The sequence below is a fragment of the Colobus angolensis genome, unplaced genomic scaffold (genome assembly GCF_000951035.1).
Source record: "Colobus angolensis palliatus isolate OR3802 unplaced genomic scaffold, Cang.pa_1.0 Scaffold10, whole genome shotgun sequence".
In the NCBI taxonomy this organism is placed as follows: Eukaryota; Metazoa; Chordata; class Mammalia; order Primates; family Cercopithecidae; genus Colobus; species Colobus angolensis.
Window position 1 is genome coordinate 2,180,538 of NW_012110919.1, and position 16,857 is coordinate 2,197,394.

Below are 16,857 nucleotides of genomic sequence, written 5' to 3' on the forward strand. Positions count from 1 at the left end.
CTGAATGCCAGGATACCAAGCATCTCAGGGAAGGTGGAGCCACAAGACAGAGGGAGTCTGGACCCTAGCATCAGCACAGGAAGGCAAGTTGCATATCAATGAATATCCTTACTGGACTGTTTATGAGCAAGAAATTAGCTTTTATTGTATTAAATCACCAGGGGGTAGATTTTTTTCCCCTAAAACATCTACTGTCATCTTATAACTAGAACTAGTTTGTGTTTAGTTTCTTATTAAGAAGGTGGAAAAAATCAAATCAGTTGTTTCTAACTTTCCAATGTTTCTCAAAAATAATTCAAAACGAGATGCTATAGGTAACTAGATGTCCTTCAGTTTCCCCATTATTTTGAGTTGCCTTTTCCTTCAACACACAAGAAACATAAATTGAGTACCTCATCCTGCATGATGGGGAAATTATTGGGGAATTTCCTATGTGTTTATAAAAAACCACAGGAGATGGAATTTCAAGAAATACTTCATGTTGCCTGCACCTCACACCCTGAACTTCTTCATAAATCTCTTTTGGTCTTTTTGTAATAATGAGTCAATACCAAAGGATGAATTTCCTAGGGCCATCCTACACTTTACACTCACCCTTCTCTTCAGTCCACAAAGCACAGACACTATTTGAATTTAGATATTAGGGAAACCATAACATGTAATAGGAAAATTTAACACAGATGCCATGTATCATGACTTGTACAGCCCAATAGACATGTCCCTTCACAGGTGTTCCCTCCTGGCTGTCTCTGTCTTTACAACCTCTACTTTTGCCATGTTGCCTGTGTTGCTGGAGACAGATCTCATACGCAGCACTAACATTTCCCATGTCTTGTCTTTTCTTATTTAAATCAATATACCATAACCTGAATACATGCAATGAGTTATGACAGATGTATATACTTGTGAAACTAATGCTTTGTATAGAACCTTACCATCATCACCTAAACTTTTTACTTTCCCCTTTGCAGTTCATATCTCCCCTCGCCCGCCTTTTTTACTAAGTACTATTCCATTTTATGAATAAACTACTTTATAAAATAATTTTTTTCATCTGTGAATGGCCACTTGAGTTGTTTCTAGTTTTGGGTTATTGCAAGTAAAACTGCTATGAAGATTTATGCCCAAGTCGTCTTAGTACGGACATGTGTTGTCTATGAAAAATACTTTTAAATGGAATAGTTGGGTCCTATGGTAGGTGTATGTTTAACTTACAGTAATTACCAAAAATAATGTTTTAAGTGCTTATAATGTTTTACCTTGTCACCAGCAATATGTGAGAGTTCTAGTTCCTCCACATTATTCTCAAGGCTTGGTATTAGGAGTTTTAAATTGTAACCATTTTCATAGGTACAGAGTAATATCTTATGATGGTTTTAATTAACATTTCCGTGATGACTATTGATATTGATTTTATATGCTTTTTGAATATTTATTATTTATATATTTTCATTTTTAAGTTTTGTTTATAATTTTTGTAGGTATATAGTAGATGTATATATTTATGGGGTGCATGAGATGTTTTGATATAGTCATCCCTGTGAAATAAACACCTCATGAAGAATGGGGTATCCATCCCCTCAAGCATTTATCCATGAAGTTACAAACAATTTTATTATACTCTGTAAGTTATTTTAAAATTTGCAGTTATTATTGACTATAGTCACCCTGTTGTGCTATCATATAGTAGTGTTTATTCATCCTTGCTATTTGGTTTTAACCATCCCTACCTGCTTCCCAGCCCTCCACTGACCTTCCCAGCCTCTCATAATCATCCTTGTACTCTCTAAGTCCATGGGTTCAATTGTTTTGATTTTTAGATCCCACATGTAAGTAAGAACATGCAATGTTTGTCTTTCTGTGCCTGGTTTATTTCACTTAACATAATGATCTCCAGTTCCATCTATGTTGTTGCAAATGACTGGATCTCATTATTTTTTATGGCTGAATAGTACTCCATTGTGTGTATATACCACATTTTCTTTATCCATTGATCTGTTGATACACATCTAGGTTGCTTCTAAATCTCAACTACTGTAAGCAGTGCTGCAACAAATGTAGGAGTGCAGAACTCTCCTTTATATACTGAGTGTAAACCCAGCAGTGGGATTGCTGAATCATGTGGTAGCTAAATTGAAAATTTGTATATTCTCTTTCATGAAGTGGATATTCAATAATTTGCTCATTTTCTGAAAGCTGTTTGCTTGATCTTATTAAAGTCTGAAATTGTGGAGACACACATACACACATAAACACATACACATAGACACTCTGGATAGAAATCCTTTGTTAAGTACATGTAGTGTAAACATTTTCTCTCAGTCTGTGACTCTCTTTGTTCTTGAGATGTCTTTTGAAGAGCAAAGATTTTTAATTTGATCTGGTTTAATTTATTACTTTTTTCTATGATAGTTCATGCTTTTCATATGTTCTCTAAAAAAAAACTCTGCCTATCTTAATCTTGCAAAGATTTTCTCCATTGTTTTCTTCTAGAAATTTTTTAATTTTAGCTTTTAATTATACATATGCATTTTGGGTTAATCTGTAGATATAATATTAACATAAGGTAATAGTCAATGTGGATATCCCATACTAATATCCAGTTGTGTCAACACCACTTGCTGAAGAGATTTCCTTTCCTAATTGAATTGACTTTTCATTTTGTTGAAAGTCATTTGATTGTTTTTGGGTTGACTCATTTCAGAACTGTTTTCCGTTCAACTGATCTTTATGTCTGTCATTTTGCCAATATCACTGTATCTTCAGGGAAAGACTTAAAAGTGAAAGTCCTCAACTTTTCCTCTTCATAAAGGGCGTTGTATCCATTAGATTGTTTGCATTTTCATAGAAACTTTAGAATCAGCTTGTCAATTTCTATATAAAGGCTAATTAACATTATGATTAGAACTGTGATAAATCTATATGTCAGTTATCAATACTGAATCTTTAAATGATGTATATAGTATATGTCTCAATTTTTCAGATCTTCTTTAATTTCCATTAGGAACGTTTTATATATTTTAATGTATATATCACACATATCTCCTGTTAAGTCTATTCATGTGTCATTTTTTTGAATTTAAGATAATTTTTTAAAAAAATCACTTTCCAGTCTTTGCTATTAATAAATAAAAATTGAACTGATTGCTATATATTAACACTGCACCCTCTGACTTTGCTAAATTCATTTATTAGTTTTAGTGGGTATTTTTTATTCATGTCTTAGTATTTTTGATGAACACGTACATATCATTTTCAAGTGAACATCATTTTATGTTTTCCTTTCTAATTTTCATGCTTTCTATTTATTACTTTTTCCTACTGTACTATCTAGAATTTTCTATTCAAAGTTTAATAGAAATAGTGACCACAGCCATTCTTGCTTTTTCCTGATCTTAGGGGGGAAAGCATTCTGTCTTTCACTATTTACATACAGTATCTCAGTTAATGGCCCTAAATAACTTGAGTGGTAGGCACCTAATTATTGTTTCTCATTTTGATATGCTTAATGTCTCACAGCTTGTGAACACCAAAACAAAGACTACCCTAGGTCAGGTTGACCATAGGCTTTTATTCTCTTTTTTTAATCGTTATTTTTATAGATTTAGGAAGTTACATGAATACATGGCATAATGGTGAGGTCTGGGCTTCTAGTATGCTTGTAACCTGTAGAGTGAACATTATACCCAATAGGTAATTTTTAAAACTTCACCCCTCTCTCATTCTCGCCACTTTTGGAGTCTGTACCACCTATTATTTCACTTTGTGTGTCCATGTGTACTCATTGTTTAGCTCCCACTTCTGAATGGGTACATGCATTATTTGATTTTCTGTTTCTAGGTTATTTTATTTAGAATAATGGCCTCCAGCTCTATCCATGTTGCTGAAAAATACATGATATTATTCTTTTTTATGGTTGCATAGTATTCTATGGTATACATACACCATGTTTTATTTATCCAATTATCCATTATTGGACACTTAGGTCAATTCTGTATCTTTGCTATTGTGAATAGTCTACAATAAACATACAAGTGCAGGTGTCTTTTTGATATAATAATGAAGACTGGTCCTTTTAATTAACCCAGATGGAAATAAAGAAAAAAACTCAAATAAATGAACAAAGACTTCTGGAAATATGAGATTAGGTGAAGCATCCACTCCTACAAGTTATAGGCATTCCTGGGGGAGAAGAAGAAAAAGTAAAAGTCTTGGAAAATGATTATGATGGAAAATTTCAGGAAAACATCCCTTGTATAGCTATAGAATTAGGCATCCAGATACAAGAAGCTCAAGAAAACACTTAGAAGATTCTCAGCAAGACAAATCTCATCAAAGTATATGGTCGTCAGACTACCCCAAGTCAATGTGAAGGAAAAAATTAAAGCAGTTAGAGAGAAGCATCTAATCATTTATAAAGAAAATCTCATCACACTAACAGCGAGCTTCTCAGCAGAAACCTTACAAACCAATAGAGATTGGGGGCCTATTCTTAGCTTTCTTAAAGAAAAAATAATGTCAACCAAGAATTTTATATCCTGCCAAGCTGAGCTTCATAAGTGAAGAAGAATTAAAGTTTTTCCTAGGCAAGCTGCTAAGGGAATGTGTTACCCCTAGACTGGTCCCAGAAGAAATGCTCAAAGAAGTTCTAAATGGAAACAAAGGGGCAGTGCTTGCCATCATAAAAGCACATGAAAATATAGAACCTATAGATACTAAAAAGTGATTACACAATTGAGACTACAAAGCAACTAGGTAACACTAAGACAGGGGCAAAACCTTGCTGGCTTATATTCTTAATGCCTGCTCTGCACTGCCTCAAGAGAAGCTGGATCAGAGTCTGCCACTAAATTTCAGGCCGCCACCCAGGCTGCTTGCACCAGGCTTAGACCCCCAGGCACATTCTCTCTAAGCTTTGAGACCAGGTCTGTGCTAGACAACAGCTGAAGTCCATACCAGAAATCTCCTTTCCTGAGCCAGAGCTGCTTTTTATGACCCATTCATTTGGCAAGGATATGACTCTCTGTGCATAGTTGGGGATGGAAGGCATAAATAGGAGGGAGAGGGAGTAAGGGAGTGGAGTGGTAGAGGGCTTGCCACGAAGAACACTGAGCCACTAAAAGAAATCTTTTTCTTCCCTAACTCTGTTAGTTCCTCAACTCTGTTTCCCCTGGCTAATGGATTAAGTCTATATCTAATCTCATAGCAGTAGTCATTTACTAATCAAATACCTCTTAAATTATTTATTCCTTATCTCTTTTTCTTATCATAATATAACCCTATTGCACTGTTGATTATGAAATGGCAATGAGATTATATCAGTGAATATGCTTGTAAACCAAAAGCTGCCATATAAGTGCAAAGTAACATTGCCATTGTTGTTACTATTGGTACTGAAAGAAACTCAGAGAATGGACACAAAACTAAGTTTGCTATTTCTGAGAGTCACAAAGGACCAAGATTAAGGTGCGCTAGAAACCTATGAAAAGATTGCTTTTACATTTTATTACCTGATTTTCATCTTTTGCCAACTACGCCTAAGACATTCTTTCTGGGAAAGGAATTTAAAAGTGGATATTAGTATCTGGGAAAAAATGTAGGCTCTGTGAATATGACAGTAATTTTTAAACCTGGACTAAATTGTACAGTCATTCATGAGTAGTTTGAGTTTTTGCACTAATTTTCCCTTTCAAAAAACTACTAACTCTAGTACTACTAGCATTTATCTTAGGTAGATATATCTCTAGTATACTTGTCAATAGGAGTCACTGAAGCTAGAAAGGAATGATTTTTTAAATCCATGAATCCAGATGGTGTGAAATGAAGAATCATCTTAATCAAAATAACAGCATCCAGAAACATCTGGTCCCATAAGCTTTGTTTATCATTTCCTGAACCTCAGTAAAAGCTTTGTCTTGTGATTTGTAGGTGGCCTGGTATTTCTTACAATTTTCCAGATGTTTTTCCTGAAGTCAGGACAGCCACAGGAAATTTGTTTAACATTATAATTTTTAATCATGAATGAGTATGTAATACTTTTGACTTTCATTTCCTTTCGGAACCTTCTCAGATATTGTCTTTTTGTTCAGTTTTGAACTTTATTGAAATACCTCACTTTCACATTCCAAAGTTATTTACTAGAGGGAAGAAAATATACATTTTTTGTTTCTATTTTCTCTAGACCTAGCATAGTTTCTGTCATATTCTAAGTCCTCAATAAATATGTGAACTAGTGGAGTAAATGAATGAATAGTTAAATTGAAATTTTATTTTCTCTCATATAAACATGTTAAGATGTTAACACACACATACTTGGTTTTGTGGAAAGAGGAGGAAAAATAAATTATTTCAAGACATTTTTTATGTTGTTCACATATCATTGTCAGACCAAGTGGCAATATGTGTGCTTTATAGTCATCAATATAAACATTTACAGAATTAGATGGAGTCATTTCATGCTGCAATTCCATGTAAAAATTGCCTTAGCTATAGAAATTGTATGTGTTTTCATAATTTTCTAGTTAAACATGCTGGTATAATGTCTGAGGCTCACTGAGACCTCCTGCAGTTTCAGGAATATGCTTTCTTTACGTTATAAGACTGTTTGTTTATAACTGTCAAACCACCAGCAAGTTATCAACTCACATCCAATACAGGCACCAAGCCACACTTTTGTTAATGTGAATTCTTGAAGAAAACAGAAACTAGACTGTTTTTAAAAGTTTTAAACTCATAAGTCAAAACACAGCGATTTTTTAAAAAAAACAATGATTTCTTTCTCAAAAGGTTTTTTTCTTTCCTGGGTGGTGTTCAAGCAAGAACTGTTTTGGAAATGCTGACAGGATCATAGCAAAGGCATCCAGAGGGAAACATATAATATGTTTATTTATCTTAGAAACCACAGAACATTGCAAAAGGCCAAATTGGCCCTGTAAAATGTGTTGCTAACATGTACAGTATGATAGCTTAGTTTGGATAAAGTCAAGTCATTTCTGTGCTGATAAAGAAAGATCACCATCTATATTCTGGCATCTCTAGAATTTATGTCTACAGCTCAACCCTTTCCCTTGAACTCCAAAATTCTAGATCTAAATCCTTCTTGACACGTCCATATGGAAGTTGAATATGCATCTCAAAAAGAACAGATTCAAAACCAGATATTTGATTCTCAGTTCTTCCAACTCAACCTCCCAGTCATTCTGATCTCGCTAAATGGTGACTTCATCCTTCCAATGGCCCATGCCAAAATTCCTGAAGTCATCTCTGTCTCTTTTCTTTCTTTTTCATGCCCCATCTGATAATTGAGCCATCCCCCTGGCCTCTCTACCATAAAAACAAACCCATATTTTGATCCCTTCTCAACAGTTTTTCTACTATTATCCAGGTCAAAGTCTTCCTCATCTCTCACCTGATTATTGGACTAGTATCCGAAATACTCTCTCTTGGCCTATTCCTGTTACCTTACAGTCTATACACAAAAAGGGATCCTCTCAAGACAGTTAAATCAGGTCACTCCTCTGCTGAGAGCCCTCTAATAGCTCCCTGTCTTACTCAGAGTAAAAACTCATCTTTACAATGGCCTAAAGAGTCCTACAGGATGCAGTTGTCATTACTTGTCTGACCTTGTATCATATATTATCTCTACTTGTTCACTTTACTCTTCTCACATTTGTCCTCTCTGGTCTTGTTGGAACCTGTCATGTATTTTTTCCAAATTCAGGGCCCATTTCTTTTTTGCTTGCTCCCTTCAGTTCTTCATCTCCCTGCTCAAATGTCACTCCTGATAAGGTCTTTTTCCGACCATCCTATATAAAATAGCAAGTCTCACTCCCTTCACATCCCTTATTCCCCAGTTCTGCTTGACATTCTTCCACTTTAATTGTCATGTCCTGGAATGTCTCCTCCTGCTGCAACATCTGCTGCAGAGAGCAGGGTATTATGCACTGCTGTGTCTCTGCCACTAGAACAGTGTCAAGCACACAGTAGGTTATTAATAAATATTGGCTGAATAAATGAAGTAATATGTGCTAGTAGATATGTCTGATCAAGACAAAAAAGTTGGATTGTTTTGACATTTTTGAGTGTATTTTAAAATTGATTTGTGTTTTTACGCTTGTTCCTGATAGCCTGGAAGCATTCTTTCAGCCCTCACAGTCCCTGCAGAATGTGTGGCCTGGGAAGAGTCTCCTGATCTCCAATGCCTAAGTGATTGATGGCGGTCATAATACTCAGGAGGCAACTCACCCAGTCCTTGTCTGGTTATCTTATACTGGGGTAGGGTGTGCATATGGCCTTTCTCTTGGTTCAAAATTGTTCAACTTCACTGAAGGTTGTTTTGCTTTCCTGAATGTTTGTGCTTGTATATGGTTTTAATAAGTTTTGTGTTCTCCCTTTCTTGATTTTACTTTGTTTTCCATTATTATACTTTGTAGTGTGAAATTGACAGTCTGTCACAGACCTGTGATTTGAAGTAATTGTGACAGATGGTGTGCTTGAATACACAAGCAGATCCACTAGAAGGAATGTTTTAGCAATAAGTATGGGAATTTAAAATTGAGCCACAAAATCAAGAGTGAAACGACTGCAATGTCGACTCAGCAACCTCGAATGTCTGTGCTGCAGGAGAGTCTGAAGGACAATGAAGTCTTGTGAAGAGTTGTTGTGTGAGTGTGAAGGGGCATTCTTGGACTAGGACTGCCTGGAACATTGGATGAATGAGAAATGACTTTATAAAACATTTTTAGTTTACTTGAGGGATTAGGCATTTCTTCCTTTGTATAAAGATAAGATTATGATATCCTGCAGCTGCTTCTGCAATAAAATTGCGGAATAAAATGGCTTCTTGGAAGAGCGTTATGGAGAACGGTAAAGGAAAATAAAAAAGATAATAGTGATGATTCAGACAAATGAAAGAGCTGAAGAAGAGGAGATCCAACTTATGTCTAATTTATGTCATGAGAATTACTTAGTAACATTTATTGCCAGATCAAAGTCTTTGACGAGAAATACTTTAAAAGAACATGAATACTGTGTTCTGGAAAATTTGTGTCACTTGATAAACTAAGATGGCTGTCCTGAAGACAGAAAGTGGTATGGCCTAGGCTAGCATAAATGTACAACAGAGGCTTTTCCAACCAGGGGGGTCAGAGACAAATTAATAAGTTTTCAACCTTTTATGTGAACCACACATAATCGAATAACAGTTTTAATAAAAACAAAAAGATAATTAAACATTTAAACAGGAAAAAAGAAAGTGGATATGAATGATTAAATTGAATAAACATTCCTCCCAGAAGACAAGTTCAAGATTGAACCCCCAATACCTGTGAGTCTGACTTCGTTTGGAAATAGAGTCTTTGCAGATATAATCAAGTTAAGATGTGTTCATACTAAATCAGGGTGAGCCTTAATCCAATATAACTCATGTTCATAGAAGAAGAAGAGAAAAGACACAAACACATGAGAGAGAAGGCCATGTGAGGATGAAGATGGAGGCAGAAATTAGAGTCATGCTGCTATAAGGCAAAGAACAACTAGATCTAACTAGAAGCCTAGGAGGAGCAAGGAAAGGTTCTTTTCTAAAGGTTTTCGAAGGAACCTGACCCTGCTGAGACCTTGATTTTGAATTTTTAGCCTCCAGAATTGTGAGAGAATAAGTTTCTGTTGTTTTAAGCTACTCAGTTTTTGGTACTTTATTATAGCAGCTGTGAGTTCCTTAAAGAGGCTAAAAAGCAGGAGACAAAAGACAGACATGGTACAATAGGAAATGAGAGGACTCTCTGCTGACTTATTTCTCCAAGTGTGGACCAAGAAGCAGCAGCATTGCTGGAAGTTTGTTTGAAATGCAGAATCTCAGACCTCAATCCAGACCTGACATGTAAGAATTTCCCTTGAGATTATTATAGCTCCAACTGTGTGCCTGTAATAACAATGGCAGTAGCAACAACCATAGTTGAGCCCTTTCCATTTACTCTACATTTATCTAAAAGTTATACTCTACACTTGCTAACTGAATTTACATACCAATCCAAAAGACATGTACAATTAATATTCCCATTTTATGGACAAGGAAATGAGTCACAGAAAGGTTAACTAACTTCCCTTAGTCATGCAAATATTAAGTGTGGAAGTCAAAGAAATGAGCTACATTTATCTTTATTTCAAAGGAAATAAAGATACATATATATGTATATATACAAAAAGATATACAAAGAGATATATATGTGTGTGTATATATACAAATATATATATATATATATATTGGGGGAAGTTGTGTTGACACTTAAGAGTACTGGAGAATCAGGATTGTCTCTCATTTTGATATTGAACCAAATTAGAAATAGCTTGACCACTGGAAAAGTGTGTTGAATCTGCCTTACAGATAAGTGTCCAAAATGGCCTTCCCATCTTTAGATTTCTACTTATTTCTCACCACAGTTGTCAATTAAGCAGCAAGATAACTGCAGGCTTTTCCCCATAAGAGAAAGGCTGCAACATAAAGGGTGTACCGTTCAAGGCTGTAACATGGAGTGTGCATCATTGAAGGCTACAACATGAAGGGTGCATCACTCAAGAGAGAAGGATGCATCATTCAAGGTCCAGCTCTGAAAAAACAACAAAATGTCCACTGATGGACATGCACCTTGAATTCCTGAACGTGTTCCAGTAGAAACTACCTCTTCAATTGTAGTCATGAGAGGAGGATTTCTTGGGAGACGAAAAAGAGAAGACAAAGAGAGATTTCCCCCCTCTTATTAAACATACTGGAAAATTCCGATTTTATGGTCCTGCAAGAATGTGGAAAGATGGAAAAGAGTAACTTTCCCTAATGTTAATAATAGCTCGATATATGTCAAATGTAAATGAAAATGATTGCTTCTGCTTCTGAAGAAGTAAAAGAGTTTGATTAAGCTTCCTTTATGCCAACCTGCCAGAGATGTATCCAGGCATACCTCTTGGATTTGGAACTTAGTCCCTGTCTTGAATAGCGCCTCCCCATCCAATCTTGCTCTCGAACTATTATGCATCTATGGAAACCCACCTCAACTGTTATCTCCTCAAGTTGTTCGTGTTCCACTGCACTCATTCTGCTACTATTAGCGGAATTGATTACCCCTCATGCGAACCTCTACTGTAACTTGCATATATTTCTGTGATAAAATTTATTCCACCATATATCAATTATTTGCTGCATTTAATAAATTATTTAAATTTATCCTGTAGTATTTCAATTATTTTTCCCATATGAAACTATGATTTATAGGGCCTTTAACCGTCAAATATCCAACTTCATAGAAAACAAAAACTATTTTCACATATTTGCTTATTAATTGTTGATAGCACAAATGTACAATTTGATAAATGTTTACTCTAAGTAAATCATCCCCAGGCTTGTTAAATTGTCTACATTGATAGCTGTTTCTAAATTCTACAGAAAACATTTCTAACATTGGTGGTTTAACTAAAGAAAATACTTATGTCTAAAACATCTAGTAATTGTAGAAATGTTCAGTCTGATTACATGAAGTCACATCATAGTTTTAATATTTATTTAGCAGAGGAGTAAATTGAAACATCAGTTCTGTAGTCCAATCAGGAAATGTATGCTTTGTGCTTTCTAAGCTTACATTGAACATAGATGATGTAAGTTACCATACTCAAATGTAAGACAGAGAGAGGTAGAAGAAATAGCTGAGAACTTGAAAAGATATACTGTTATTGTCAATAAAGCAATGTCTTCTCTCTTCATAAAATTGTGTTTAGGGAATGTTAACAATTAAGCTTGTATACAATAGTAATTTTGAATGTATTTTTAAATTTATTTTTTCAAAATAATGACATTACCAAAAATTTTACATAGCCTGTATTGAATTCACACATTCAAATGAGGCTTTACCAGTAATAATGGGGATTAATACAGAGCTAGTGTTTGGCATTTGACTTTATCTCAAAGGAGCTAACTGCTCAATGAATTACAGAAGACTCATACTCTTTTTATTTTTTCCTGGAAATTCAAAAAGAAAAGCTTTACTAAATATTGACATATATATTTACTCCAAATTTTACATTTAGTGAAATAAGAATATCTCTAATAGCTCAGTTAACATCAACAGAAAGCTTCAAAAGATGATCTGAAAATGGCAGGCAAAATTTCTTTTTACTGTAGGCAATTACTTAAACTGGAAATTTGGCTTTATGCATAATAAGTCATGTGGGTAAAACATCCACATTGCAGTTAGGTTTCCAGTATCTAGCTTTTATTTATTTTTTAGCAATGACATTAACAAGATTTTGCCAGGTTATAAAAATGAGGGCTTTCTTGAGAATTACTTATAGTTTCCGAGCTGAATGGCAGAGCGCACGTAGACACATCTGAAGGTGGATGGCTGTATCTCCCAGTACTGGACCGGGTTGCTGAAAAGACTCACACCCGAATAAGAAGCCTTTTTGGTATTGTGTCCAGGTGGGCAGAAGTCACTTGATCCAACTACAGAGATATTGTTGTTATGAAGGTAGACAACCTACAACGTGAAACGACAGAAGATGATTATCATTCTCTAAATATGTTGAGGCCCTTCAGGTAAATATTTTATTCTTTTTATTACTTTTTCATCCTTCACTTTCTTTTTTTTTTTTTTTTTTGAGATGGAGTCTTGCTTTGTCACCCAGGCTGGAGTGCAGTGGCATGACCTCAGTGCACTGCAGCCTCTGCCTCCCAAGTTGAAGCTATTCTCCTGCTTCAGCCTCCTGAGTGGCTGGGACTACAGGCACACACCACCATGCCTGGCTAATTTTTGTTTTTAGTAGAGATGGGTTTTTACCATGTTGGCCAGGCTGGTCTCGAACTTCTGACCTCAAGTGATCCAGCCACTTCAGCCTCCCAAAGTGCTTGGATTACAGGCGTGAGCTACTGCAACCAGCCCCACTTGGAATAACTGACTACTTCTCAGATTAAATTTTTGATTTCTCCCTTCCTTTTGAAAATTTGTTTTTCCCTTCTTTGGTCTTGTCTTCCCCATCTCAGTAAATTGCATGGGAAAATGCTCAGGCTGTATACATTGTCATTATCCTTGAGTTCCAATTCCCTTATGCTCTCTACATAATCAACAACAAATCTTGCTAGCTCAGCCTTCAAAATGTACACTTAATCTAGTTCTTCTCTCCATGTCTACTCCTACAGCCTTGTCCAAGTCACCATTGTTTCTTTCCAAATGATTGAAGTTGCCCTGATTATTCTTCCTGCTTCCTCTTTTGCCTTCTGAAATTTTATCCTTTTTTTTAAGCTCTAAGAGCAATTGCTTTAAAAAGTAAACCAAATTATATGTTCTTTGCCTCAGAACTCCAGTGGTTTCCCATCTCATGCAGAATAATAAAATCTAAAGTTCTCAAAGGGGTCTACAAATCCTACATGGTCTGACATCCTTCTACTCTGACCTCCTCTTCTCTTACTGTACAAGTCAATCATCTGGTCTACTTGCTGCTCTTCTAATGCACAAAGCATGATCTCTTCTTAAGTTATCAACACCATTAACTCAACCTGGCATAATTTCTAAGGTGTCTTCAAGGCTTCCTGCCTCATGTAATTCACTTTTTCTTACCAGAGAGACCTTCCCTGACCACCCCATTCTGTCATTCTCTGGGGCAGAATTACATTTCTGCATTTTTCTTCATAGCATTATCAATATGTCACATATTATGCTTATTTGCTATTGTTTCTCTCCTCTAGAGTAAAAGCTCCATGAGACAGGAATGGTTCTGCTTATTTACGGCTGTATCTCCAGTACTAGAACAGAGCAGGTATTCAATAAATATATGTTGAAGGAATAAATGTTATTTCATATATCAGGTCTACATGACTACATTGGGTCTACATGAAATATTATGTTTTCAGGGCAAAAAAACTATATAAACCTTTTAACAAAATTATATAGAACGAGAAAGTGCTGTGTAGTGAAAAAGAAAAAGAGAGCATAAAGTACAGGAATTGAAATAAAGAATCAGGAATTCCAAGAAATTCTTAAATATTTAAATATCACAGCATTTAGAATAAATAGACCTAGGAAGTTTTAATAAACATATATTTTACATAATACATTTTACTTGATGCATACAGTGCAATAAAATTAATCAGAGATTTTTTCTGAATTATGTTTTACAATCATGTTTAAGATAATGGTAATTTGTCCATAGATTTTCATAGGGTCACTAAATACCAGACTTATACAAAGAATGTTAGAAATGAGTTTACACTTCACTTTGAGGATATAAGTTCTGTAGGTCAAGAAGCAACTTCTCTGAAATCATACAAGCAAGGTTAAAATATAACGCTAAGACAGCAAGGTCTTAAGTGAGCTATAAAACCTATGAAGTACTCCCTTAAAAAAATAACTTAAAAGGCTAGGCGTGGTGGCTTATGTCTGTAATCTCAGCACTTTGGGAGGTTGAGGAGGGTGGATCACGAGGTCAGGAGTTCAAGACCAGCCTGACCAACATGGTGAAATCCCGTTTCTACTAAAAATACAAAAATTAGCCAGGCATAGTGGCACATGCCTATAATCTCAGCTACTTGGGAGGCTGAGGCAGGAGAATTGCTTGAACCTGAGAGGCGGAGGTTGCAGTGAGCTGAGATCGTGCCATTGCATGCAGTCCAGCCTAGGTGACAGAGCGAGACTCTGTCTCAAAAAAAAAAAAAAAAAAAAAAAAAAAAATGAAATATTAAAACACACAAAAAAAAAAAAAAAAAAAACTTGAAATATTTGCTCTACCCACTAGGACATTCACATTCATGTGCTGGCGAAAATGGCTTTGTTTCTGTAAGGGCTTAAAAGTGAATTAGTAGATGTCATATAAAAACAGAAACAAGAAATATTAAAGTGAAAGCAACACTTATATGCATGGTTTATGATTCTCATCTTTTGGAAGTTTCTTGTTGTCATTTACCATCCTCTATATTCCAGTAGTGATTAACAACTAAAGGAAGGGGTGTTTCGTGAGCATTTATGGTTAATCTTGAAAGTGAGAGAAGAAAATATCAAGACATAAGTATTAGTCTGTGTAGAGCAAAATAAAAGTAGATTCCAAACTCATTCTATGGGGTCAATATTTTCTAAGATCAAAGCCAGACAAAATTCATCATAAGAAAAAAAATGTAATCAAATCTCTCTTATGAATATGGACAAAAAAATCTCTAACAAAATGTTAGGAAGCTACATTTCATAACATATAAAATGATTTTATATTATGGGACCAAAAATGATTTATCTCAGGGTTGTAAAATTGGTTTAACTTAATGAAAATCAAAGTAATATCAATGTAATACACTATATCAAAATTATAAAGGCCAAAACTCGCATGATTATCTCAATAGACGCAGGAAAAACATGTAAGAAAAAAAATTCATAATAAATGTTTTCAGTAAACTAGAAATAGAAGGGAACTTCCTCAACTGAATAAAGAGCATCTATAGAAGACCTGTGACTAACATCGTAACTAATGGTAAAATGAATGCCCCCTCCTCCTAAACTAACAAATAGGGCAAAGATGTTTAATTTCATCACCTTTATGCAACATTGCGCTGGAGATTCCAGCCAATGCAATGGGTGGGTTGTGGCGGAGGGGGGACCTAAAAGAATCCAAATAAAATAACTAAAGCTGTCTATTTGCAAATAATATATCCTAAATATAGAATATTCAAAGGAACTCACAAAAATTACTGCAACTAAAAACAAATTCGGGATAGTACCAGGATAGCTCAATATATAAACATCAATTGTATTTTTATACATTAGCAGCAAACAAATAAAAAAGATTAACAATGCAAAACAGGCTGGGCGCGGTGGCTCACGCCTGTAATCCCAGCACTTTGGGAGGCCGAGACGGGCAGATCACGGGGTCAGGAGATCCAGACCATCCTGGCTAACACGGTGAAACCCCGTCTCCACTAAAACACTAAAGAAAAATTAGCCGGGCGTGGTGGCGGGCGCCTGTAGTCCCAGCTACTCTGGAGGCTGAGACAGGAGAACGGCGTGAACCCGGGAGGCGGAGCTTGCAGTGAGCCCAGATGGCGCCACTACACTCCAGCTTGGGCGACAGAGCGAGACTCCATCTCAAAACAAAAAACAAACAAACAAACAAAAAAACAATTCAAAACAGCATCAAAAAGAATGAAAAAAAATGAATGTAGTAAAAGAATTGCAAGACATGTATGCTAAAGATGACAAAAACTGCTGAGAAAAGGAAAAGAAGATATAAATAACCCTCGTTTGTGACTTGGAAGACTCAATATTATTAAGATAGTAATTCTTTCCAATGATCTGTAGATTCAAAACAATACCTTTCAAAGCCTTACAAGAATATTTTTCCAGAAATGAAAAAATTGATCATAAAATTGATATGGAATGCAAAGGAACCAGAATAGCCAAAATAACTGAAAAAAAAGAACAAAGTTGGAGAACCTACATTTTCTAATTTCAAAACTTAATCAAAAGCTACAGTGATTGAAAGGTATAATACGGTCATATAACTAGACATATAGATAAATGTAATAGAACTGAAAGTCCAGAAATAAACCCTCACATTTATGATCAAGTGATTTTCAACAGATAAGACAATTCATTGGAGAAAGAATAGTTTTCCAGCAAATGACATTGGGACAATTGCTATCCACATACAGAAATGAATTAGACTCATATCATATACTAGGATTATCTCAAAATTAGATTATAAAACCAGTTTTATAAAATTATAAAATTTATAGATGTTAAAGAATTCTCAGAATCTATACAAAACTGTGGTCTACGAAACAAACAAAAATGATAAAATAGATTAATGATTCCCTGTGGCTGGAGATGACATATT

The 16,857-nt window shown here is 35.2% G+C and overlaps 1 protein-coding gene across 3 annotated transcripts in view; it reads right to left on the minus strand.

Annotated features, from left to right (window-relative positions):
• Positions 1 to 11,308: 11,308 nt before the first annotated feature.
• DCN (decorin) overlaps positions 11,309 to 16,857 on the minus strand; it is a 37,592-nt gene continuing 32,043 nt past the window's right edge. The window contains exons 9-10 of one of the 3 annotated variants that reach the window (XM_011933648.1): positions 12,331 to 12,521; positions 11,309 to 12,004 (exon numbers count right to left, since the gene is read on the minus strand). In XM_011933648.1, the coding sequence (XP_011789038.1) occupies positions 11,995 to 12,004; positions 12,331 to 12,521 (201 nt within the window). In that variant the 3' untranslated portion in view covers positions 11,309 to 11,994. Of the gene's footprint in view, positions 12,522 to 16,857 lie in introns of all 3 variants that reach the window. The other 2 variants (XM_011933662.1, XM_011933655.1) reach the window with 2 other exon arrangements.